The sequence below is a fragment of the Scyliorhinus torazame genome, chromosome 9 (assembly GCF_047496885.1).
Source record: "Scyliorhinus torazame isolate Kashiwa2021f chromosome 9, sScyTor2.1, whole genome shotgun sequence".
In the NCBI taxonomy this organism is placed as follows: domain Eukaryota; kingdom Metazoa; phylum Chordata; class Chondrichthyes; order Carcharhiniformes; family Scyliorhinidae; genus Scyliorhinus; species Scyliorhinus torazame.
Window position 1 is genome coordinate 124,670,438 of NC_092715.1, and position 27,029 is coordinate 124,697,466.

The 27,029-nt window shown below is 41.5% G+C and overlaps 1 protein-coding gene across 4 annotated transcripts in view; it reads left to right on the forward strand.

Moving 5' to 3' along the window:
- Nucleotides 1-27,029, forward strand: part of LOC140429465 (AP-3 complex subunit sigma-1) — a 109,947-nt gene that overhangs the window by 72,510 nt on the left and 10,408 nt on the right. For all 4 annotated transcript variants that reach the window (XM_072516493.1, XM_072516491.1, XM_072516492.1 and 1 more), the window contains one exon: nt 12,936-13,043. In XM_072516493.1, coding sequence (XP_072372594.1) covers nt 12,936-13,043 — 108 coding nt within the window. The remainder of the gene's footprint in view (nt 1-12,935; nt 13,044-27,029) is intronic.

Below are 27,029 nucleotides of genomic sequence, written 5' to 3' on the forward strand. Positions count from 1 at the left end.
TGTCATCAGGCTCTGCCAGCTCTGGCACCTCCCCAATGCCTGCAGCACAGTGTCGACACCCTTGGCAATGCTCTTCAATGATTGGGACAGGCTCTGTAGCACCCCGCCAATAGCCATCAGCGACTGGGACAAGCTCCACAGCACCTCGGCAATGCCAACCTGAGAGAGGGAGACCTCTTCTAGTGACGCGGATTGCTCTGGAAGGCCTCTGAAATGTCCACCTGAGACTGGGACATGCGCCACAGCGCCTAATCAAGGTCCACCTGTTACTGGGTCACGTCCCTCAGTGACTGGGGCATGCTGTCGAGGCACTGAGTCATGGCCATCACTGACTGAGCTATACCTTGGACACATCTACCCATACTGCCGACGTCGTGCACCAGGCTCGCCACTGCAGTCGCCACCATAACAATGTTGGCCTCTGTGCCATGCATTCCTGGCGCCATCTCCTGTGCCCGTAGCCTCTGGGCCTCCTCCAATCGGCTATGGATCTGCTGGAGTGTCGCTGACATCTCCCGTTGAATCTCTTGGCCGCACTCTAGCGTCTGTATCAGCTCCGGGTGAACCCGGTCCAGAGGCTCAGCATTTGACTGGGTCCCAGCTGGGTCCTGGGACCCCATAGATATCCGATTGCTGTCTCAGCTGGCCGTTCCTGCCTCCACCTGATGTGAATCAGCAACTGTATGGCACTCACCAAACTGTGCCTCCGAAGCCTGTCCACTACTGTCACCCACCGAGCTATGTGACTCTGCGCTGGTATTGGGTGGGGAAGACAGCTGTGCTGCAATATGGTGGTCTCCTTTTAGCTCCCCTCCCAAGGTGTTCTCAAGGTGTTGATCCTGCGGAAGAATGGTCATGTGGTCAGTGGAAGGGATGGGTCATTCTGTATGGCATTAACAACCCACATGTGACCGGTCATCTGGGTGGAGGCTGGTGGATCCTCACCTCTGTGTTGTATGCCAGCCTCTCCTTTGGTGAAATACTGTCCTTGGCCACCACCGCGACCTCTGAGCTCCCCTCCCAAGGTGTTCTCATGGGAGGAGGGGCGGGAATGATGGGGGCGGCAGGATCACCCCCCTGCTGAAGCCAATCTGGCACGACTGTTTGAAAACCACTGTCCCTACCAGCAAAATAGCTTAAGAGTAACTTAAGGGGTCGTTCCTTGGAGGGGGTACGATGTTCGACACCCCGCGCCGGTTTGGGCCTTCTCCCATGTCACGGGAATGGCACTTTAAGAAATGTTTGTCTGCTCAAATGGCTGCAGCGATGTCAGACTGTGGGTGGAACTGAGCTCTGGCTTTTCGCTTTGAGGAAAAGCTTGGGTGTGTCTGTGTTTTCTAGTTTTGTTTTAGTGTTGGAGCTGCAGCCAGCCAAAGAAGGTGTAATTTTACTATCTCTAGATCATTTGGTGAATTCAGAGTGATAACTGCTCTCAGTAGAGAATTTAAAACTGATGTGCTTCTGTAAAATGTCTTATGGATGTTAAAAGGAAAGTTTAACGATTACTTAGTGTTGTATTCTTTGGAGGGTGTATTTGAATTGATGGTTGCTAAGATGTTCACTATGTTTTAAAAAAGTTAACTGAGTTCATAGAATAAACATTGTTTTGCATTAAAAATTACTTTAAAATCTCTGCTGCACACACCTGTAGAGTGGGCCGTGTGCTCCCCATACCAAATCTAGTAAAAGTCGTGGGTTAAGTGAACTCCATGATACACTTTGGGGTTCTCTAAACCCTGGCCCATAACAAAGTGGGGGCTCGAGGGGGATAAAAGTCTATATATTGGGTTGGCTTTGCGAACTTAAAGAAGGTGAGGGGTGAGCATATTGTGGTAGCTTTTCAGGTGTGGTATTTTAGTTTAAGTAGGGAGTGTGTGTGGATAATGGCTCTTTCAGAGGCTGAGATGTTTTTGGGGTGGAGATGGTCACATGCAGTACCTTACGGACAGTGACTAAAAACAGACTGTTAGATTTGGCAAATACATTGCATTTAACATTACCTGCCAAGGTAGCTGAGCATTTAAAATTGCCTGAGATGCAGTCTGACACATTAGAAATGGCAACAATTTCAGTTACAAATCAAGCAACTTAAACATGAAAAAGAATTAAAGCAGCTTGAATATGAAATGAGAGAAAAAGAGAGAGAAAAAGATAAGAGAAGAAAAAGACAAAGAGAGAAAAAGATTTAGAGAGGAAAAAGCGAGAGAAAGAGATAGAGAGGAAAAAGAAAAGGAGGGAGAAGAAAGGAAAGAATGGCCCGAGCAGAACAAAAAGAAAGAGAAAGGGAAATACAGATTAGGGAAAAAGAAAGAGAGAGAGAGGAATAAGAAAGAGAGAGGGAGGACAGGGAAAGAGAGAGATTTTGAACTTCGGAAAATGGCCATGAAACATGACAGTTAAGATTGGCGGATGTGAAGAAAACCGTACAGTTGGAGGATAGTGATGAGGATTAAGCGAAAGAGCTTCATAGTCAAAGGCTTGGTGGGGATCTATTTAAGTATGTCCATGCATTGCCAAGGTTTGATGAGAAGGAGGTAGAAGCCTTTTTCATTTCATTTGAACAGGTAGCTAAACAAATGAAATGGCCACAGGAGATGTGGGTATTACTGATTCAAACAAAGTTGGTAGGTAGAGCTAGTGAAGTGTTTGCATCACTCTCAGAGGAGGTATCTGAGACGAATGAGGAGGTGAAAAAATCCATCTTGGGTGCATATGAACTAGTGCATGAAGCCTACAGACAAAGCTTTCGAAATTTCAGGAAAGAACCTGGTCAAACATACATGGAGTTTGAAAGGATCAAACAGAGTAATTTTGATAGGTGGATAAGGTCTTTGAAAATAGACCAAACGTATGAAGCTCTCATTTTGGAGGAGTTTAAAAATTCAATTCCTGATGTAGTGAGAACTCATGTGGAAGATCAGAGGGTTAAAACTGCGAGATTAGCAGCAGAAACCACAGATGATTATGAATTAGTTCATAAATCAATGTTTGGTTTACGACAACAGTTTCAGCCTGAAGGATAGAAACTGGGGACATGAGAAAAGGAAATCCAGGAGGGTGGAAGAGACATGAAATGTTTAAAATGTTTTCACTGTAATAAACTAGGCCATATAAAGTCACAGTGTTGGTGGTGGAAGAAAAGCACTGGGAAGGCTGATATGGTAAAACAGGATAAGACAGTAGGGTTTGTTAAAGTGGTAAAGGAAAGCCCAAGTGAAGCGAAGGAGGTGCAAAAGATTGTACAGCCTAATCAAGAGGTGATTGATAAGACAGTGCCAGATCTTTTTAAAGAATGTACTTGTGTGGGTAAAGTTTACACATGTATCAGGAGGAGCAGGTAAAGCAGTCACAATTTTAAGAGATACGGGTACTAGTCAATCTTTGATGGTAAGAGACGAGGAGTTATGTAGTTTGGGAAGAATGTTGCCAGAAAAGGTGGTAATATGTGGAATTCAGGGTGAGAGGCGTAGTGTTCCATTGTATAAGGTAAGGTTGGAAAGTCCAGTGAAGAGTGGTGAAGTGGTAGTAGGAGTAATAGAGAAACTATCTTGTCCAGGAATACAGTTTATCTTGGGTAATGATATAGCTGGATCGCAGGTGGGAGTGAAGCCTACTGTGGTTGATAAGCCATTGGAAAATCAGACAACTGAAGTTTTGAAGGGCGAATATCCTGGGATTTTTCTGGATTGTGTAGTAACAAGGTCGCAAAATCAGAGGTTAAGACAAGAGGAGAAATCAGAGAGGGAAGATGAAGTTGAAGTACAATTATCAGAAACGATTTTGATCAGATGGTTGAAAAAGAACAAGGACAAGTGGAGGATGAGGCAGATATTTTTAGTTCAGGAAAACTGGCGGAGTTATAACAGAAAGATGTAGAAATAAACTGGATGTATCAGAAAGCATACCCGGAAGAGGAATCTGAGTGAATACCAGAGTGTTATTACCGTGAAAGTGATGTCTTGATGAGAAAATTTAGGCAGAAGTTCATCAAGTGGTATTGCCGGTAGGGTATAGAAAGGAGGTGTTGCAAGTTGCACATGAGGGACCAGTGGGAGGTCATTTGGGAGTAAGGAAAACTCAAGCTAAAATACAAAAACATTTTTATTGGCCTGGACTACATAAAGATGTAGTTAAATTTTGTCGATCATGTCATGTGTGTCAAGTGATTCGGGAACCTTGAACAGTGATAAAACCAGCACCCTTAATACCCATTCCAGCATTTGAGGAGCCTTTTACAAGGGTCCTAATTGATTGCGTAGGACCGCTTCCTAAAATGAAAAGTGGGAATCAATATCTTTTGACGATAATGGATGTGTCTACTCGGTTTCCAGAGGCCATTGCAGTACGTAATATTACAGCTAAAAAGATTGTGGAAGGGTTAGTAAATTCTTTACAAGATATGGACTACCCACAGAAATACAGTTGGATCAAGGATCATATTTTACCTCAAGGTTATTAAAAGAAGTCATGGATAACTGAGGAATAAAACAATTTAAATCAACTGCGTACCATCCAGAATCGCAGCGAGCGTTAGAAAGGTGGCATCAGACATTAAAGACAATGTGAATAATCCAGAGGATTGGGATAAAGGAATTCCATTTGTACTGTTTGCAATTAGGGATGCACCTAATGAGTCAACCAAATTCAGTCCTTTTGAACTAATTTTTGGTCATGAGGTAAGAGGACCACTTAAATTGATTAAGGAAAAATTGGTGAGTGGGAAATGAGAACTTACATTATTGGATTACGTGTCAAATTTTAGGGAACGATTAAATCGAGCAGGGGATTTGGCTAGACAACATTTAAAAGTTGCACAACATGTGATGAAACGGGTAGCTCACAAGAAATCCAAAGTTCGTAGTTTGCCTGTGGAGATAAAGATTTAGTATTGTTACCAGTGGTAGGTGAACCTTTAAAAGCAAGGTTTTGTGGACCTTATCAGATTGAAAGGAAATTGTGGTAAAAACGCCAGATAGAAGGAAAACTCACCGAGTGTGTCATGTGAATTTGCTTAAAAGATACTTTGAAAAGGGAAGGAGAGAAAAAGGAGGAGGGTTTAATGATTCTAACTCAAAGTGACGAACCAAATCCAGATGACTGTGAATTTGACATACCTCAAATTAAATTGGAAAACGTGAATGTTCTTAAAAATTGGGATAAATTGTTGAGTTACCTTCTGGAGAAAAAACGGATTGACCTGAAAGAGTTATTGATATCACATGGGCAAGTTTGTGGAGATAAGTTGGGAAGCACTAAAATGGCTATGCATGATGTACATGTGGGAAATGCTGTTCCAATTAAACAACACCCATATTGACTTAACCTTTTAAAATTGGCACAGGTTAATAAAGAGATTGAAAGTATGCTTAAAAATGGCATAATTGAAGTGGGTTGCAGCCAATGGAGTTCACCCACAGTGATGGTACCAAAACTGGACGGTATCCAAAGGTTGTGTGTGGACTATAGAAAGGTTAATGCAGTTACAAGAAGGGACACACCCTATCCCACGTTTGGAGGATTGCATTGAGAAAGTAGGACAATCAGCTTGTATTTCCAAATTGGATTTACTCAAAGGTTACTGGCAGGTACCTTTATCCGAAAGGGCGAAGGAGATCTCGGCTTTTGTGATTCCAGATAGTATATACCAATTCAAAGTTATGCCATTTGGCATGAAAACGCTCCAGCCACACTTCAATGGTTAACTGACAAAGTCGTTTCAGGATTACCCAATTGTACGGTACACACCGGCGATCTGGTAATTTTCAGACGGACATGGGAAGAACATTTAAAACATCTGTTGGAGTTATTCGATCGACTTCAGGAGGCGGGTTTGGTGATAAACCTAGCCAAAAGTGAATTTGGAAAAGCCCAAGTCACTTTCCTTGGCCATACAATCGGACAGGGTCGAATGATCCCACGGGTTGTGAAAACAAAAGTTATTGGGGAGTTTCCAATACCCTCGACACGACAGGAAATAATGCGATTTCTGGGTATGAGTGGATTTTACCGGAAATTTGTAGCGCATTTTAGTAGTGTGGTCGCTCCACTGATGGACTTGATGAAGAAGAGTAACAAATTCCAGTGGACAGCAGAGTGTCAACAGGCATTCGATGGCCTGAAGGCTGTGTTAACCACTGCTCCTGTGTTAGCCATCCCAAATTATATGAAACCGTTCAAAGTGGCTGTTGATGCGAGTGATGTGGGCGTAGGTGCGGTGCTTCTACAAGATGACAACGAAGGGCTAGAAGGGCCTATTGGTTATTTTTCAAAAAAATTGAATTCTCACTTGAAGAAGTATTCCACGATTGAGAAGGAGACTTTGAGCTTGGTGCTGGCTTTGCAACATTTTCAAATTTATGTGGCCAGCAATCCGTCTGACACAATTATCTTTACTGATCATAATCCACTGACGTTTTTGGTGTGATTCCGGAATAGCAATGCCAGACTGTTTCGATGAAGTTTATTGTTCCAGCCATTTCATTTTAAAATAATACATGTGGCAGGACGAGTAAACGTGATAGCCGATGCTTTGTCAAGAATGTGATGACGAGTTACAGGAAGAAGAACCAAAATGGACTATGTTATTATGCCTGTTTGCGCGTGTTTTTTTTTTAAACGAAAAAGTATATTTACTGTTTCTTAAAGAATAGTGAAAATGTGAAAAATGAAACCATCTTGAAGTTGATAGTTTTTTTTTTCTTGGGGGGAGGTGTCACGGGAATGTCACTTTAAGAAATGTTTGTCTGCTCAAATGGCTGCAGTGATGTCAGTGTGGGTGGAGCTGAGCTTTGGCTCTGCTTTTTAGTTTCGCTTTGAGGAAAAGCTTGGGTGTGTCTGTTTTTTTAGTTTGTTTTAGTGTTGGAGCTGCAGCTAGCCAAAGAAGGTGTATTTTTGATCTCTGCAACCTAAAGACTATCTCTAGATCATTTGGTGAATTCAGAGTGATAACTGCTCTCAGTAGAGAATTTAAACCTGATGTGCTTCTGTCTCATGGATGCTAAAAGGAAAGTTCAAAGATTACTTAGTGTTGTATTCTTTGGGGGGTGTATTTGAATTCATGGTTGCTAAGATGTTCACTGTATGTTTTAAAAAGGTTAACTGAGTTCATAGAATAAACATTGTTTTGCTTTAAAAATTACTTTTAAATTTCTGCTGCACCACACCTATAGAGTGGGCCATGTGCTCTATTAAAAGTCGTGGGTTAGGTGAATCCCATGATACACTTTGGGGTTCTCTAAACCCTGGCCCATAATACCCATTTATTGTGGGCCAACCTCTCCAGCGGGGATACAGAGGGAGCATCATGAGCCGCATGCATTCATTGTGGGGGGGGGTCCGTGAGAGATGGCCGTATGAGGGGGTAGGGAGAGGAGGGGTTTGGGTGGATGGGGTTATGGGGCTGGGGCGGTGTGGGCGGTACTGCTGCACATGGGTAGGCTGGGGCACGGAAAGGTGCTGGGTGGGGGCAGTGCCGGTGCATCCTCGGGGGGCCTGGTGGAGGTCGGTGATCTTCTTACGACACTGGGTGCCGGTCTTCCGAGTGATATTCCCTGAGCTAGCAGCCATTGCCACTTCCTCCCAGGCGGCTCTGGCAGCCCTGTGGCTGACCCTCTCAGACTCTTGGGCGGTGGATGACACGTCCCATCTGGCCTCTACTGTGTCCAACAATCTGCCCAGGCCAGAATTCCCAAATTCTGGGGCTGGTCTCCAGGTGGCATGGCTGCGAGCTGCGTGGGGTTAGCTCTGCAGGAGCAGTGTAAGTGCTGCTCTCCCTTGTTAGCAGGGGGCTGGTGAGCACGGTCTGGCGACCATCATTAACGTGAAGCCCGATGGCCTCGTTAAGTGGATCAATTAACAGGTATGGCGGTGACGACCTCGTCGGTCTGAAGCCTTGGGAAGCTCATAGCAGTTCCCGCTCGCTAACACACTAAATATTTTTTTAAAAATGCATTTTCATATTTATTCAATGTTGAATTTTCATGGACAAAATTTGTGTGTTTCCACATTTGTCTGTTATCAAAGCATTTTCTATACGAGTTGAGTGTATTTTTCCGTTGGAGTAATAATAATTAATAAGAGCAGGAGGCTCTTTTGTGAGTTTAGAAGTAAAGGTTATTTCTTATTCCAAACTTGCCCCAGAGGTTTAAAAACACATCACTCAGACAAAGATTTGATGTGATTGAAATAAATAGTTACAAGTTGGGATTAATTCAGTCTGTTTTGTAGCAGGCATGTAGGTTCTTAGTTGGCTGGAATAAAAATCTTGAAAAGCTGAGCATTCTCAATAAACTACGAGGCTTCTTAAAGTTGAATTACCAGGAAGTTCGTTCTCAGGTTCTCAAATCCCATTGTTTGTACGTTTTGGTCCATTCTTTAAACAGTATGATGTGTGAATCTCATAAGTGGTTGAGAGATTCCTTTATTAAGGTCCATGTTTCATTGGGTATTAACTGCAGGCTCTTCTGTCCTCCGTTCAAATGCTGAAAGGCACATTGTGCTGCAGTCACCTTAACAGCTTTTATGTTCACTTTTGTAAATATAACTGTAAAATTTGATAATATCTTCACTGGGCATGACAATATGTTTATATATAATATATGAACTTTAATAATTATATGTTGAATGTTACAATGCATGTTTTTCTTTATTTTTTCATGGCATGCGCAAGTCACTGGCAAGGCTAGCATTTGTTGCCCATCTATAATTGCCCTTGAACTGAGTGGCTTGCTAGACCATTTCAAAGTGCAGTTCAGAGTCAACCTCATTTTTGTGAGTCTGGAGTCACGTGCAGGCCAGTACTGATAAAGATGGTAGATTTCCTTTCATGAAGGGCATTAATGAACCAGATGGATTTTTATAACAATAAGTGATAGTTGTCACGGTCATCATTACTGGAATTTGTTTTTTAAATGCCAGATTTATAAATTAATTGAATTTGAATTCCATCAGCTGGTGGGATTTGAACCCATTTACGAGAGCTTTAACCTTGCCCTCTGGCATACTAGTTCAGTGACATACCACTGCACCATCACCTCCCATAATTGCTTTATCACAATGTTGCTGGGGTATGGGAGAATGTTAATTTCTAAAAGTATTATGTACTTATATATTTGTTCATGTAATGTGGGCATCACTGGCAGGGTTGGCGTTGTTGCCCAACACTAATTGCCTTTGAGAAGGTGGTGTGAATAAAAATGGGGTCATATTTGAAAATATTTTGCGAGGCACTACTTATAGTCCTTTTGATTTGCTTTGCATATGTTTTGTTGTTGGTATGGACTTCATCCTGTCTTACATGCAGTAACTATATTGGATGCTGAGGTCACCTTGGCGACTTGATACAAGTGCATTGGTTCATAGTCTTGAAGGATTTCACCCATTTGAAGTGGCCTAGAAGCATGTACATTGTTATGGGCCAGGGTTTAGAGAACCTAAAAGTGTATCACGGAGTTCACCTGACCCATAACTTTTAATAGATTGTGGTATGAGGAGCACACGGCCCACCCTACATGTGTGGTACAGCAGAAATGGAAAAGTATTTTTTACAGCAAAACAATGTTTATTCTATGAACTCAAATTAACCTTCAGTGAACATCTTAGCAACCATCAATTCAAATATAACCCCCAAAGAATACAACACTAAGTAATCCTTAAGATGTCCTTTTAACATCCATAAGACTTTTAAAAAAAACCTTTAAACAAAAGCACATCAGGTTAAAGTCACTCCTGAGAGCAGTTATTAGTTTTAAATCACCAAAGGATCGATTTACAGTTTTTAGATTACCGAGAGAGAGACTAATACCCCTTCTGGCTGTGACTGCAGTAATCCAGCTCTGAAAACGAAACTAAAACACACCCTGCTGCAAACAGCCTAAAACAAAAGTAAAAAGCTGACAGACAGCCCAGCTCCACCCACTCTCTGACATCACTGCAGTAGTAAACACCCATTTCTTAAATGTACTCTCACTACAGGTATTTATATACACCCATTTATAAACACCCATTTCTTAAAGGTACTCTCACATGACAACATTCAATACAGATAAAAAGTGCTATAATTATATGAATCATGTCACACTATTTTCCGATTTTTTGCTTTAGCCACTCTCAGCCCGGACTTTGGAACTTAATTTGATTCAATACACTTTTGCTAAATCAAAATTCTTCTTATATTTTTGATGTATTTTGGAAATTCTAAATAAGGTATTTTCAATACAAATTGTGTTTACTATCGGCCCATAACTTCTGTGTTCCCCAGTGTTGCATTTAAGGGGTACCCACATAAGTGTTTACTGGACAATTGACAAAAGTTCTAACTTCCTCTGGGCAATAATAATCTTTATTTGTGTCACAAGTAGGCTTACATTAACACTGCAATGAAGTTACTGTGAAAATCCCCCAGTCACCACATTCCGGTCGGTGCCTGTTCGAGTACACGGGGAGAATTCAGAATGTCCAATTCACCTAACAAGCGCGTCTTTCAGGACTTGCGGGAGGAAACCGGAGCACTCGGAGGAAATTGTCCTGGGTTGAGAACCGTCCGACAAAGCCATTTAAATCGCAAATGGTTCTACCAGTCTTACCCTGATAGTTACTTTAAAAGAATTAGAAGAAAATCAAACGTCTACTCTTTATCAAGCAACCCCCTGCCTGACTCCTACCCTCTCTGTTCTGATTCTTGCCCGTCTGGGATTCCTCCCCCCCCCCCCCCTCCACTCACACACACACACGCTTTGACTCTGCACTCCCATGTCTCACCCCATTCTGATTCTTGTCTACCCACACCTGTTGCGAGACCGACCCGAGGTGTCCACCCTCCCCCGTCTGAAAGCGCCCACCCCCAGGTCTTCCCTCACTCCTGCACGTTCTGACTCTATCCACTCGGGATGCTTCTTTCCTATCCACCCGTATTCCAACACAGCCCCACTGGGTCTCCCGTTTCATCCCTCTTTTGACTCTTCCACCCCCCCTACCCATACCCCCTGGCTCTGGTGACTCCCACAGTTCACATCCACCCACCCCTACGGGTCTCCCACCCAGTCCAACTTCACGCACCCACCATTTACCTCCCTTAATCCATTAATATCCGTTTATACACTTTATGGCATCTTGTGCCGTGTGTTGTGTCTTTCGTCTCTTCACCCCACTTATTACACGCTGGTGCAACCGGAGGCACGCTTCTGCTACTGTCTCACCCAGCCTGAAGGAGGAAAAGTTTGCCCACTTGCTCATCTTGATGAGATGAACCATGCTCCGTTTTGGCTAGTGAATACAGAAAATGCTTGAAAACCAAACAGTTCTCTATGGACAGAGAAACATGGGCTATAACATTTCAGGTCAATTACCTTTTTGCCAGAACTGATGCTTAGTATTCCTGTGTTCGTTAGTGTCCTAAAATAATCTAGGCCGTCTTCCTTTCATATAGGAAGTGTTATCATGAATCTCCATGCCCTCCATTTGGTACATGTTATAGGAACGTGTCTGCAAGTTTGAAATGCCGCATGTGGTTCCTAGAAATTAGGGGCATGATCTACCCAAATTACAACAGAATCCAGTGTTGTGCGCGTTTAACAGGGTGTTGCGCGGTGCTTGCAATGCCGAGGAAGACCACGCTATCGAACGGGACTCTGTTTCAATCCGGGTCTACAGAGGGGAACACCCCGCCAAGGCCATTCTCAGTCTCGTTTCCTGCACGGAGGAGCTTAGCTCGCCAGAACTCCTCAGTTCAGGGGGAGTTTGCGACGCCATTTTTAAATGACACCCCAATCTCTCTACCCCTAGGCCCCCCTAAAGCCCGAACTCATCCATAAGAGTTGTGGGGGGGGGGAAAGGAACCTGCATTTCTCCCCCCCCCCCCCCCCCCCCCCACCCCCAGATCGCCTTACGTCACTCAGGGCACCCCCAGGCCTGATCCTGATGTGGGCACAGTGCCACCCTGGCACTGCCAGCTGGGCACCCTGACAGTGTACAGGTGGTACAAGTAGTGTCAGGGTGCCACCCTGCCCAGAGGCTAACCACCCAGGGGCCTCCGATCCCCTTGCAGATTTTTCACCTCCCTCCCCCAAAGTGCCATTCCCTTTTTGGTCCCTTTTTGTGAGGAACAGTACTGAACGCACTCGCCTAAGATCTCCAAGGTGAAAGAGTTGGATTCCAATGCCTCCGGTAGATCGGGCGAGCTGCATGTTAGAGTGAGACTTGCTACTCACTCATATGCAGTCTTGTCAAGTACTGAACCTGCCCACAACGGGCGAGATTCCGTTAGATCTCGTGAGGAATGGCGACTCATGTAGATCATGGAAGAGGCCTCTCCCGGCATCTACCGACCATGTAATGTCCCTGTTCGCCCCAATGGGGGTTCAATGCAGCCAGTAGATCACACCCTAGAACGTTCAAAAACTTAAAATGTTCTTTGTTTGTACCCAGTCACGCCTATTGTGTTTTCCAAAGACCCTAGTTGCTTGGAAAGCTGGCAGAAGTCAATAAGAGTTGTAGCGAAGGCAATGCCAAGATATTTTTTATGTTTAATATTGGGACATATCTGTCTCGCCCAGCTGTCTGTTCTGAAAATAGGATTGCCCTTCCTTGGTTGAGTCCAAACATCGGACCTTAGATGTTTAAATATAAAACTTACTTTTATAAAAGTCTACTAAATGTGTGTTTTATTATGAGTGTGCCTGCTATTATTTTATTGACCTGAGGTATTATGATGACAAATTGTTTCCTGAATCTATATTAAATGTATACGGCCAGATTCTTTGGTCCCGCCACAGTGGATACGGGTCCCGCCATGGTGGATACGGTGAGCAAGCCAAAGATCCATTGACTTTGGCGGGACCAGAAGATCCTGCCGGCAGATGGGGTCATAAAATGGTATATTAACATCTTTTGTATAGCCTGTGCTTCTTGTGATTTTAATTTTGATTTTTTTTTTTAAGGTTCACAATATTTTGGCAGAAATGGTAATGGGAGGAATGGTTTTAGAGACCAATATGAATGAAATAGTAACTCAGATTGATGCTCAGAACAAAATGGAAAAATCTGAGGTAAGAGTTTGCACCTTGAAGAAAATATCTTTCACCTTGCATGGTTGTGGACCCTGCATGTTTCTTGTGCGTTCTGTCGCAGCTTATTCTTCATTGCCAACAGCTAGCTTGCTTGGTGTGCTAAGTAAAGCTATTGGATGACAATTTGGGTAGTTTTACTGTGTGACAAATCAACAGCAATGATGATGCATTGTAAAATGCCTCCTTAGCAGTGGGGAATATTACAGTGCAATGTGGACGTTTTGGTGAAGTCATAAGCTGCATGAATGAATTTGCATGTATATGAACCTGAAAGATTTAGTCCTTGACAAATTAGTGTTATAAACTAAAAAGTTTAAGGGGCTGGTTCATGAAAACTAGAAGTGCCCTGAGCATAAATGACTGCTAAAAAGAAAATACCCTTCTGGTAGCTTCAGCTTATCAGCTTTTCAAGACTGCTGTCTCTTTAAAATAATTTTCCATTTGCTGCTCAATGTATGTCAAGTTAGTTGGTCTTGATCTTGACAACATTTGTTTAGTCTCATTGCCATTGGATCGGTTGAGGACCCTCCAGTGCGCTGTACCCTGGCAGTAGAATGCAGAATTTCAACAGAAGACTATGCAAATCCTGGAACTGATGGCTGCAGGAATAAATCCAGACTCTCCCCAAGAACCTGTTATCGGTTGAACCAATGGGTCTCAAACATTTAACACTTCTGCAGTCAATTTGCACTAATCAAACATTCTCAATTTCTTTCCTTAACTTAATGGTTTTAAGAGATATGCTGTATTTGGATTAAATTTCAGACCTTGTTACCTCCTTCCCAGATGACAGCTATACAGTTTTTGTGGTAACTGGTTATGACTTCCTTAGCCTGAAGGTACATCAAACTGTCTCCTCATGGATTGGAGCATAGATTTTAATCCCATGCACTTTCCAACACTTGTCTTCAGTCCATTGAAAATTGGTCGAATAAAAATCAGCTGGCTTCTGTAAAGTGCAAAACCTGCCCCACAAGGTTACAACTTGGGTGGTGACAATACATATTTGAATCAAGAGAAAATGCTTGAAAATCTCAGCAAGTCTGGCAGCATCTGTAGGGAGAGAAAAGAGCTAACGTTGCGAGTCCGATGACTCTTTGTCAAAGATTTTCCAGCATTTTCTCTTTCGTTTCAGATTCCAGCATCCGCAGTAATTTGCTTTTATACATATTTGAATCTATATCTTCGTTTGCTTGACAGCTAGTTCTGACTCTCAGCATATTGATTAATATTTTCCTGACTTAAACTAAAATTAGATCTTGAAAAAGGTTTGTCATTAGTTTGACCTGATCAGTTTTAATATTGCTGCCACCTATCAATGTCTTCAGTGTTCGCTTAATCTGACCTTTAATCCAGCTCAAAGTACACTTGACATCCATTTCAGTCTGTCACATAGCCATCATGGCATGAAATAATATTGTGCAGCCATTGTTGAGCAGTTGTTTGTTTTGTTTTAATGGCAGGTAAATCTTTCTGTTTTAAGCAATGATAAACAAAGTCTTCTCAAGTGCAGCTCCATTCTACCAGAATATGATCGCTCCATTAGCCAATGTTGAAAGTTCTAACCACTAGAATGGACTGACCAAACTAGCATTCTTTTTCTCCAGAAAAGAGAAGACTGAGGGGCTGAACCAATAAGAGTGGTTGGATTTAAAACCGCTCAAGTGGAAAACCTGGGTGGCTCCATAATAAAAGTGTAAGGCATTGCCTCCTGCGTCCTGAGTCACAGAAGTCCCACATATCGGACCTCCCCCTCAGAAGTGATGCAGATTTCCCAACTGGTGGGCTGAACCCACACCTGAGACTTAAATTCTGCCCATAATCTTTAACATTAGGAAGGAGATTAAGGGTTGGAGATGGTGACAATGCTTCCACTTCTGGGCGGCACGGTAGCACAGTGGTTAGCACAGTTCCTTCACAGCTCCAGGATCCCAGGTTCGATTCCCGGCTTGGGTCACTCTGCGCGGAGTCTGCACGTTCTCCCCGTGTTTACGTGGGTTTCCTCCGGGTGCTCCGGTTTCCTCCCCCAGTCCAAAGATGTGCAGGTTAGGTGGATTTGCCATGATAAATTGCCCTTAGTGTCCAAAAAGATTAAGTGGGGTTGTTGGGTTGCGGGGATAGGGTGTAGGTGTGAGCTTAAATAGGGTGCTCTTTCCAAGGGCCGGTGCAGACTCAATGGGCCGAATGGCCTCCTTCTGCACTGCAGATTCTATAATTCTATGATTCTGTAGATGTTCAAAACCTGGGACAATATCAGATAGCTATCAATAAATCCGCCAAATAATTCCAAGAGAAGCTTCTTTACCCAGAAAGTGATAGTGTGAAACTTGCTACCACAATCGATAGTTGAGATGAATAGTTTGTACGCATTTTTTAAGGGGAAGCTAATTAGTGCATGCAGGAGAGAGGAATGAATGGAAGCTTATTCAGAAAGTATTAGATTAGGTGGTATTGGAAGAGACTCGAGGAGCATTAAACAGCAGAAGAGATTGGGCCAATGTCCTGTTTCTGTGCATTAAATACTGTTACTGTAGATTATATTTGTAAGTTGCAATGCACGCTGTTGTCACTTTCTTTCTTAACATACCTTTCCGCAAAACACTGCATTTGTTCAGTACTTCTGATCCTAAAATATAGATTTGAACTGTATTGCTGCTTTGGTAGCAAAGTGCTGAGAAGTTCTCTAAAGACACAATCCTTTCGACATGGAAATACATGCCATGTGAGTGGATCAGGTTACTATGTTTCAAAGCCTTAAAGCAAAATGATAATTCAAAGTGGATGAGAAGTGATTTCAGGTTCTACAGTGTGAATTCCCTTTTTGTTACTAGCTCAGATTGATAAGAGAAATCTCATTTGACCATCATAGAGACATAGATTTGTCACGCACTGGCCCCATTATATCAGTGCTAGATCTCTTCTAAGGCAGTGCAAATCAAATTCCATTTTCCTGCCTTGTCCTTAGCTTGCATGTGAAGCTTTCTATGCTCTTTTCATAAAGAAATTGCCAGCCCCTTGTCACTGATCCCTCAACTAGACATTTTAAAAGGTTCTGCTTAAATCTGTTATCCTTCACTGCTCCAGTGGAAATAGTCCTAGTATCTGTAGTTCCCGCCTCAAACCACAGCTTCCCATCCTTGATATCATTCTACACTGTGTACTCTATACGCTTTATACTTTAAGGTATTTCTATAATTAAACACTTTGCTCTACATGCAGTCCTGTAACTGGTCTACTCATTGCCTTTTATAAACTATGTTAGGTCTTTGCTCCTGTATTCGATTTATAAAATTTAATTTTGTAAGGGATCTTTGTGAGCTATATTTGTGCAGTGTTATGCCAGCTTTCGGTAAATTGTAGTTTATGGTACTGTCAAGTGAATGTCCCTTTAAGTGAATGTCCCTTTAAGTGAATGTCCCTTTTAAGAAAAGTGTGCTTTATCAAATGGCTGCAGTGATGTCATTGTGTGGGTGGAGCTGAAAGCTCTTTTTGGCACTGTTTAGTTTCGCTTTCAGTTGGAGAGCTGTATTCAAAGCAAGTAGATGTGTATTGATCTCTCTCTCTCTCTCTGCAATCTAAAGAATGTCTCCAGATCACTTGATGATTTCAAAGTAATACCTGTTTCTGTAAGAATGCAAACCTACTGTCTTTGTTAAAACGAGTTTTTGACTTATGGATGTTGTTTGTAAAGTTATTAAGGGTTATCTATAGAGTACTGTATCTTTTTGGGGGGTTATCAGTGTTGGTAGTTGGTAAGATGTTTGCTGTGGGTTTATAAAATGTTAACTGGATTCATAGAATAAACATTGTTTTTGTTTAAAAATACTTTTAGTTCTCTGTTGCATCACACCTGTAAAGTGGGCCCTTGTGCTCCCCATAACCAAAGTCTATTCAAAGTTGTGGGTCAAGTGAACTCCATGATATACTTTGATGTTCTCTAAACCCTGGCCCATTATTGTACTAAGCTATTTAATGCAAACATTACATGCTCATGGAAAAATTGGTACTTGTCAAAAGTGTTGTATTGAGATTTGAATAGAGGCTTGTTATTGGGATTGAGTCCAGCAAGTTGTTCTTCGTGTTGATAGTAAGGTAAAGTCGCCATAGTCCCAGAGGATCATAGGCTGCTTTCCCCTTTGAGGGGGAGAGCTGACTGGTGGTGATTTAACCTGAGGATCATCACACCTCAGGCGAGGGATAAGGTTGAGAAGGTGGGCCTTCATGAATAACCTCTGCCATATGAGAATTGAACCCACGTTGCTGCCTTTCTCTGCATCACCAGTTGTCTAGCTAAGTAAGTTAAATCGACCCCCGTAATGCCATGTTACGTGCTTATTTGACATTGCTTTATTCACCAAATTGCTGCTCAAGAAAGCCAGATATTTACGCTGCATCACAATACAATGATAATGGAGACCAGTCTTCATTTTCTGAATCTGTATTAATTGAATTTAAGAACTTAGCAACTTGGGTAGTTAAGTTCAGCAGCTCCAAAAAAAATGGTGTGACCCAGCTCAGCGGCTCAAATAAATGGTGTGACCCAGCTCTTGTTAACATTTTCCTTGGATTCCATGGGATTGTCCTTTCGATGGAATGAGCCCTAACCTCCCACCCCTTGCATATTTCTGATATGTAGATATTACATTTACTATATTTATACCTGCAGCTGCATGTAAGAGCTTCCTTGCACACTTTAATGTACTCCATCCTGTGCTCAAATTCACCATTGAAATGGAGCCGACTAACAATCTCCGTTTCCTTGCTCTGATAGTTGAGAAATCCACAAATGGGCCTGTACTGTTGTCTACCGCAAGCCTACCTTCACTGGTCAGTATATGTGTTGGGATTCCTACAGCTCCATGCACTACAAAACTGCCTTATCGGCAGTCTCGTAAATAGGGCGGAGCTGTTTGCTCTCAATGCAAACTTGATGCCAAAATAGGGCATGTCAAAGCCATCCTGTAGGATAATGATTACCCCAGTCAGATCATTGCTGTGCATCGTGCATACTCCTGAATAAGCCTAGAGCTGCCACTTTTGGACCTGAAAAGTGCCCAGTCTTCTTCAAATTAGTCCAGAAGGGTAAGACATCTCAACAATTTGAGCAACTGGTTAAGCTGGCCATATCACGCTGCTACTTTGCAGTAGCAACACAAGTGAAATTTTCCATTAACAGATTGCTGCTGTCATGCTGAAAGGCCACACAAATGAGCAATGTGGAATATGAATTTTCATCCTAAGGGATGCCAGGTATCTAGGCTGTATGACCCAAAGGCTGGCAGATCACATCAAGCAGAATGTTCTTTTAGCTGATTACAGTAGGCAGAGTACTGACTGTGCTAGAACAGACCCTGCTTCCAAAATGTAGAACATAAATCTAATATTAGATGTGATCCTGCGATCGAGCACAACTTGTTGAACAATTCCAAGTGTGCTCAGAATTACACTATCAGTTGGGTTCCTTGGAAGCTACAGATGTTCATATGCAGAGACCTGTCTGTTGCAGGCAAAAGGAAACTGTCCAGGCATTGAATGGGGGACAATGCTCCCTGACTTTCTTCATGATGAAGCCTCAACTAATCAGAGTCAACTTGCCAACAAATCCATACCCATTTATCATATTGTATAAATTTTTGCTCCCTTTGAAATTTGACATTCTTGCATTTGTCCCGATGAGTGCAAAACCCAAAGCTTTGATAGCATGTCTCTTTTTCAGTAATAGTGAAGTTCTTCTCCACAAGTAACCCATGCTGTAGAGAGCTGGGAGCTCTTGATCCTGACATTGGGTGTCAAAAATGAAAAAAAAACATGCATTATCCAACCTTGAAATGATCCACCTCACGAAGCAGCAAAGTGGTTTTTCAAAAACTGATTTTGCCTGTTGGGCAACTGAGTATCAATCCCTTGTGGGATATAAACTGATTTCAAAAGAATGAGGCATGTTTTGCTTCTTGAACATTCAATTATCATTTTTTTTCTTCTGATCTTGTTTAAGGTGAGCTTGGGCTGAACAAAAAGGTAGAAGGCTTAGGAAGTTTAGTATGTAAAACCTTTGCTGAGAATAGCTTCAGCTAAGTTCAATTGCCTAAAATTTCCTATGATTTTATCTTCTCAATCTCACATTGTTAACAAACAGAGGCTGCAAGGGAAATTGTAAATCAGGCAATTGGTCGGTACATAGGGACATAGAAAATAGGAGCAGAAGTAGGCCATTCAGCCCTCGAGCCTGGTTCACCATTTAATTGGATGTTCTACCATAATGTAATTTTCACACACTGTTCCCATATCTTTGCTGTCCAGAAATCTATCGATATCTGTCTTGAATGCACTCAATGACTGAGCCTCCACAGTCCTATGGGGTAGAGAATCCCAAAGATTTACCAGACTTGAGTGAAACATTTCCTCCCTATCTCAGTCCTAAATGGCCTATCTCTTAACTTTGAGACTGTATCCACTGGTTCTAGACCTCCTCATTTTCCCCAACCAGGAGAAACATCCTTCCTTCACATTCAGAAAACCAATAGTATAGTGTTATGGGCGAGGCGTTTTCCGAACCCCAAAATATATCATGGAGTTCAACCAACCTCACCCTTTAATGTATTTGTTGCTTTTCCCTAGGTGTGGGAATTACAATTATGGACACATGGGGTTTTAAACAGAAACACTGTTTATTTCATGAACTCAACTTAACATCTTATTCCATGAACTCAACTTAACATCTTAAATAAACATTGGATCTCTTAACACCCCTTACTTCAAAGATAACTCAGAAAATATTGCAACAATAAATAATTCCTTAAAATGTTCCTTCAAACTTCCAAGAGACTTAACACCTTTAAACAGAATCACATCAGGTTAAAGGCTTAACTATTTTAAGTATAAATCGCCCAAATGATCCAGAGATAGTCTTTCATGGCAGAGATCCAGCTCACTGCAAAACACAGACACACACCCAGCTCTTTTCCTCCAAACTGCAAAATAGCTGACCTGACCTCAGCTCCACCCACTCTCTGACATCACTGTTTTCTTAAAGGTACATTGCTTAAACATCCATGTCTTAAAGGTACTCTCACATGACACCTCCCCCCAAGAAAAAAAAATAAACCATCAACTTCAAGATGGTTTCATTTTTCACTTTTGCACCATCCACTAAGAAATGTACGCAGTAAATATACCTTTTTGTTTTTTAAAAAAACCCACATGCAAACAGGTATAATAATATAGTCCATTTTTCTTTGTTCTTCTTCCTCCAACCAAAATCCTTCTCGATTGACAGTCTCTTTGAACAAAGTCTCTGCACGATCCATCCATTCCTCTACTCCTCGGCATTTCTCTTCAGAATCAGATAATTTAGTTCAATCTGACCACAGAGTCCCTTGCAATTCTCCAATACAGAAGCATTGGTGATCACTGCTTTCAGGCAGTCAAATGCCCGTTGAAAGTCCGCTGTCCCCCGAAATTTTTTACATTTCTTCAGCAATTCCATCAGTGGAGTAATTACGCCACAAAACTCTTGCACAGCTGTTCGATCAAATCCGCTCATGCTAAGAAATCGCATTATTTCCCTTCGTCTTGAGGATAATGGAAACTCCGCAAGGAACGTGATTCGGCGGTCTCCAAATTCACTTTCGGCTAGGTTCATCACCAAACCCGCCTCCTGAAGTCCATCGAAGAACTCCATACGATGTTTTAAATGTTCTTTCTATGTCTGGAAGTTGTAAATAAAAGCAGATTGTCCCACTTTCTCCATGCAATCCTTCAATGATGGGACAGGATAAGAGTCCGTTCTTGTAACTCCATTCACCTTTCTATAGTCCACGCACAACCGTTGGGTACCATCTGGTTTAGGTACCATCACTATGGGTGAGCTCCATTGCCTGCAACCCACTTCAATTATGCCATTCTTCAGCATCCTCTCAATCTCTCTGTTAACCTGTGCCAATTTTAAAGGATTAAATCTATATGGATGTTGTTTGATAGGAACAGCATTTCCCACATCTACATCATGTACAGCCATTTTAGTACTTCCCAATTTATCTCTACAAACTTGCCCATGTGATATCAATAACTCTTTCAGGTCAGTTCGTTTTTCCTCTGGAAGGTAAATTAACAATTCATCCAATTTTTAAGAACATCCTCATTTTCCAATTTAATTTGAGGTATGTCAAATTCACAGTCATCTGGATTTGGTTCATCACTTTGAGTTAGAATCATTAAAACCTCCTTTTTCTCTCCTTCCCTTTCAAAGTACCTTTTAAGCATATTTACATGACCCACTCGGTGAGTCTTCCTTTTATCTGGTGTTTTTACCACATAATTCACCTCACTTAATTTCCTTTCAATCTGATACGGTCCACAAAACCTAGCTTTTAAAGGCTCACCTATCACTGGTAACAACACTAAAACTTTATCCCCACTGGCAAAACTACGAACTTTGGATTTCTTGTCCGCTACCCGTTTCATCACATTTTGTGCAACTTTCAAATGTTGCCTAGCCAATTCACCTGCTCTATTTAATCGTTCCCTAAAATTTGACATGTAATCCAATAGTGTTATTTCCGATTTATTACCCACCAATTTTTCCTTAATCAATTTAAGTGGTCCTCTTACCTCATGACCAAAAAGTAGTTCAAAGGGACTAAATTGGGTAGACTCATTAGGTGCATCCCTAATTGCAAACAATACGAATGGGATTCCTTTATCCCAATCCGCTGGATAATCTTGACAATACGCCCTCAACATTGTCTTTAATGTCTGATGCCACCTTTCTAACACTCCCTGCGATTCTGGATGGTATGCAGTTGATTTAAATTGTTTTATTCCTAAGCTATCCATAACTTTTTTGAATAACATTGAAGTAAAATTTGTTCCTTGATCCGATTGAATTTCTGTGGGAAGTCCATATTTAATAAAGAATTTAAGTAACTCCTCCTCAATCCTTTTGGCTGTAATATTACATACTGGAATGGCCTCTGGCAACCTAGTAGACACATCCATTACAGTCAAAAGATATTGATTCCCACTTTTTGTTTTAGGAAGCAGTGCTACACAATTGATTAGGACCCTTGTAAAAGGTTCCTCAAATGCTGGAATGGGTATTAAGGGCGCTGGTTTTATTAATTGCTTGAGGTTTCCCTATCACTTGACATGTGTGACATGATTGACAAAATTTAACTACATCTTTATGTAGTCCAGGCCAATAAAAATGTTTTTGGATTTTAGCTGGAGTTTTCCTTATTCTCAAATGACCTCCCACTGGTCCCTCATGTGCAACTTGCAACACCTCCTTTCTATACCCTACCGGCAATACTACTTGATGAACTTCTGCCCACTTTTCATTCGCCTGCATATGTAAAGGTCTCCATTTTCTCATCAAGACATCACTTTTACGCTAATAACACTCTGATATACACTCAGAATCCTCTTCCGTGTATGTTTTCTGATACATCCGTTTTTTTTCTATATCTTTTTGTTGTCACTCCGCCAATTTTCCTGAACTAAAGATATCTGCCTCATCCTCCACCTGTTCTTGTTCTTTTTCAACCATCTGATCAAAAATCGTTTCTGATAAATTGCACTTCAACTTCATCTTCACTCTTTGATTTATCTTCTTGTCTTAACCTGTGACTTTGCGACCTTGTTACTACACAATCCGGAAAAATCCCAGGATATTCGTCCTTTAACACTTCAGTTGACTGATTTTCCAATGGCTTATCAACCACAGTAGGTATCACTCCCACCTGCGATCCAGCTATATCATTACCCAAGATAAACTGTATTCCTGGACAAGATAGTTTCTCTATTACTCCTACTACCACTTCACCACTCTTCACTGGGCTTTCCAACCTTACCTTATATAATGGAACACTACGCCTCTCACCCTGAATTCCACATATTACCACCTTTTCTGGCAACATTCTTCCCAAACTACATAACTTACCATCAAAGATTGACTAGCACCCGTATCTCTTAAAATTGTGACTGCTTTACCTGCTCCTCCTGATACATGAGTAAACTTTACCCACACAAGTAAATTCTTTAAAAAGATCTGGCACTGTCTTATCAATCACCTCTTGATTAGGCTGTACAATCTTCTGCACCTCCTTCGCTTCACTTGGGCTTTCCTTTACCACTTTAACAAACCCCACTGTCTTATCCTGTTTTACCACATCAGCCTTTCCAGTGCTTTTCTTCAACCACCAACACTGTGACTTTACATGGCCTAGTTTATTACAGTGAAAACATCTGAAACTTTTCATTTCTTTTCCACCCTCCTGGATTTATTTTTTAATCTAAGGTACACTCTCCTTATTATCTCCCATCAGATCACCTTTACCTTTACCACTTGAGTCCCAGTTTCTGTCCCTCACCGGCTGAAACTGATGTCGGAAACCAATCTTTGATTTATGAACTAATTCATAATCATCTGCCATTTCCGCTGCTATCTCCCAGTTTTAACCCTCTGTTCTTCCACATGTGTTCTCACTACATCAGGAATTTAATTTTTTAAACACCTCCAAAAGTATAATTTCTCTGAGAGCTTCATACGTTTGGTCTATTTTCAAAGCCCTTATCCACTTATCAAAATTACTCTGTTTGAGCCTTTCAAACTCCATGTATGTTTGACCAACTTCTTTCCTTAAATTTCTAAACCTTTGCCTGTAAGCTTCAGGCACTAGCTCATATGCACTTAAGATGGATTTCTTCACCTCCTCGTACGTTCCAGATACCTCCTCCGGTCGTGATGCAAACACTTCACTAGCTCTACCTACCAGCTTTGTTTGAATCAGTAACACCCACATGACCTGTGGCCATTTTGTTTGTTTAGCTACCTTCTCAAATGAAATGAAAAAGTCTTCCACTTCCTTCTCGTCAAACCTTGGCAATGCTTGGACATTTTAAAATAGATTCCCACCAAGCCTTCGACTATTACGCTCTTTCTCACTATCCTCATCACTATCATCCAACTGTTCGTTTCCCTTTACATCTGCCAATTTTAACTGATTGTCATATTTCATGGCCATTTTCTGAAGTTCAAACTCCCTCTCTTTATCTTTTTCCCTGATCTGTATCTCCCTTTTTCTTTTTGTTCTGCTAGGGCTCCTTTCTTCTCTCTTCTTTCTTTTTCCTCTCTCTCTCTTTCTCTTTCTTTTTCCTCTCTCTCTCTTTCTCTTTCTTTTTCCTCTCTCTGACTCCCGTATGCAAGCCTCTTTAATTCTTTCTCATGTTCCATTTGTTTAATTTGCAACTGAATTTTTGCCATTTCCAATGAGTCAAACTCTACCTCAGGCAACTTTAAATGCTTAACCACCGCCATAATTACCTCATCTTTTCGCATTTTGTCAGGTAATGTTAACTGCAATGTTCTTACCAAATCTAACAGTCTGCTTTTGGTTTCTGTCTGTAAAGTACTACGTGTGACATTCTCCACCCCCAAAAACTTCTGAGCCTCTGAAAGAGCCATTGTTCACAACACTTTCCCCACTTAAACTAAAATACCACACCGGAAAAGCAACAATCCATCACTGTCTTTAAGTTCACAAAAGCCAATCCAATAGATAGACTTTTATCCCCCTCGATCCCCCAATTGTTATGGGCGAGGCGTTTTCAGAACCCCAAAATGTATCATGGAGTTCAACCAACCTCAGCCTTTAATGTATTTGTTGCTTTTCCGAGCACGTGGCTTTTCCCTAGGTGTGGGATTACAATTATGGACACGTGGGTTTTTAAACACAAAACACTGTTTATTCCATGAACTCAACTTAACATCTTAAATAAACATTGGATCTCTTAACACCCCTTACTTCAAAGATAACTCAGAAAATATTGCGACAGTAAATAATTCCTTAACATGTTCCTTCAAACTTCCAAGAGACTTAACACCTTTAAACAAAATCACATCAGGTTAAAGGCTTCACTATTTTAAGTTTAAATCACCCAAATGATCAAGAGATAGTCTTTCATGGCAGAGATCCAGCTCACTGCAAAAGAGACACAAACCCAGCTCTTTTCATCCAAACTGCAAAACTAAACTGCAAAATGGCTGACCTGATCTCCGCACCACCCAGTCTCTGACGTCACTATTTTCTTAAAGGTACATTGCTTAAACATCCATGTCTTAAAGGTACTCTCACATGACAATAGGCTGCCTGTCCTTAAGAGCTGATGAGGCACCAACACTGATGTGACGCATCTAAGAATACTGAGGGCAGTGAGAGTGGAAATTGAAGAGGTTTTGTCTATAATTTAAAGGTTCAGTTCAGGAATCTGATTGTTATCTGCAAAGGAAGCATGTGCAGGGCTACAGGGAAAAGGTGGGCCAGTGGCACTGGATAAATTGCTCCTATGGAGAGCTGGCACAGACATGACCAGCTGAATGGCCTCCTTTGCTGTAACAATTTTGATTTTGTGATATTCTTGTATGGGGATGAAAATGGGGACTAAAAGTATAATATATTAAGTTTTTTTTTTTGTTTGTGCAATGCTAAGCAGATACCGGTTTTTAAATCATACTTGGACAGCTAAGCTGATCAGGATTTTATTTTTTTTAAATGAAAACAAAACTTGCTCTAAACCTGAAATTAACAGCTTGAAACACTCAGAAGGTCAGGCAGCATATGTGGAGAGCTCAGAGGGATTAACATTTGAGGTAATTTTGCCTTTATCCAAAATACTACACAACGCACCACAGGATGAAGTTCTTGCAAAGAATGGACTACACATGAACTGAATTATTGGAAGGGTCATAGAAATGAACAATGTATGAATGTATTGATCAGCAGTCTTTCTTAGCTTCACCATTTTCAACCTCAAGTTGTGTTTACCATAGGAACCCTGAAGTGCGAATTGTATATAGCAGTATTGCTGCAGGAAGCATTTTAGCTATTGTAATGGTGAACATAATTTGTTTATTGATGTATCCTGCTGCTGTTCACATGGGAGTAAGCGGATGTCCTGAAGCATGGAGAATTAATTGAATTATTCAATCTTGTTCAACGTCCATCAAAATTAAGTTCTAGAATGTGTTTGTTTTTAAAAGCAGTTTTCCCATGTCTATGTAGGAAGATTTTTCCTTTACATAGTGGTAAAGACAAACTACACATGGATATTATACACTAGTATATTATAATGCTACCGCCCAAATAGTTCAAATCAGCACACAGCTGAAATTCTTGGCCTAGGAAAATGGTTTTAGAGTATGGCATCAATTTGTTTGAAGCATAGCGACAAAATAAAGTAGAAATCAAAAGGATATTAGAATGCTAGTCATTCTCTGTTATTGATGTGATCTTTGGGAAACTAGTGCATGGCTTATCTACATTGTGCATCCTCCCTACACTAAACTTCACAAAAGCTTTGTCTTTTAACAAATATGTATTGTTTCAAGGTTGTAGTTTAACTTTGTTTAAAAGTATTACTTTGCATGTGTCACTGTGTCAGTGCCCTGCAGAGCTCTATCAAGTTTATTCTACGTTACATTTGTCCAACAATGGATGATTTGGAAAACTATGTTGCAGTCATGAGTCATTCTCACTTGATGTCACTCATTTACTGGTTAAAATAGGACCAGAAAATCAGAAATTCTATCAGGTGTGTTTCTTCCAGGTGCTTCGGTTTTCTTCCACAGTCCAAAGTTGTGCAAGTTAGGTGGATTGACCAGGATAAAATTCTCCCTTGGTATCCAATGGTTAGGTGGGGTTACGGGACGGGGGAGGGCGGGGGGGCAGTTAGAGAGGGTGCTCTTTCGGAGGGTCGGTGCAGACTCAAAGGGCCAAATTGCCGCCTCCTGCACTGTAGGGATTCTGTGATTCTATGTTTACTGTGTCTAGGAACTCCTGACGTTTACTTCCATGACAGCTTCTACAAGTTGTAGTTACAATGGTGGACTGTATGGCTCGTACAAATTGCGCTCTCCTTCAGGAACCAGTTAATGTTGCAAAAATGGCTATGCTTCAATGGTCTGTT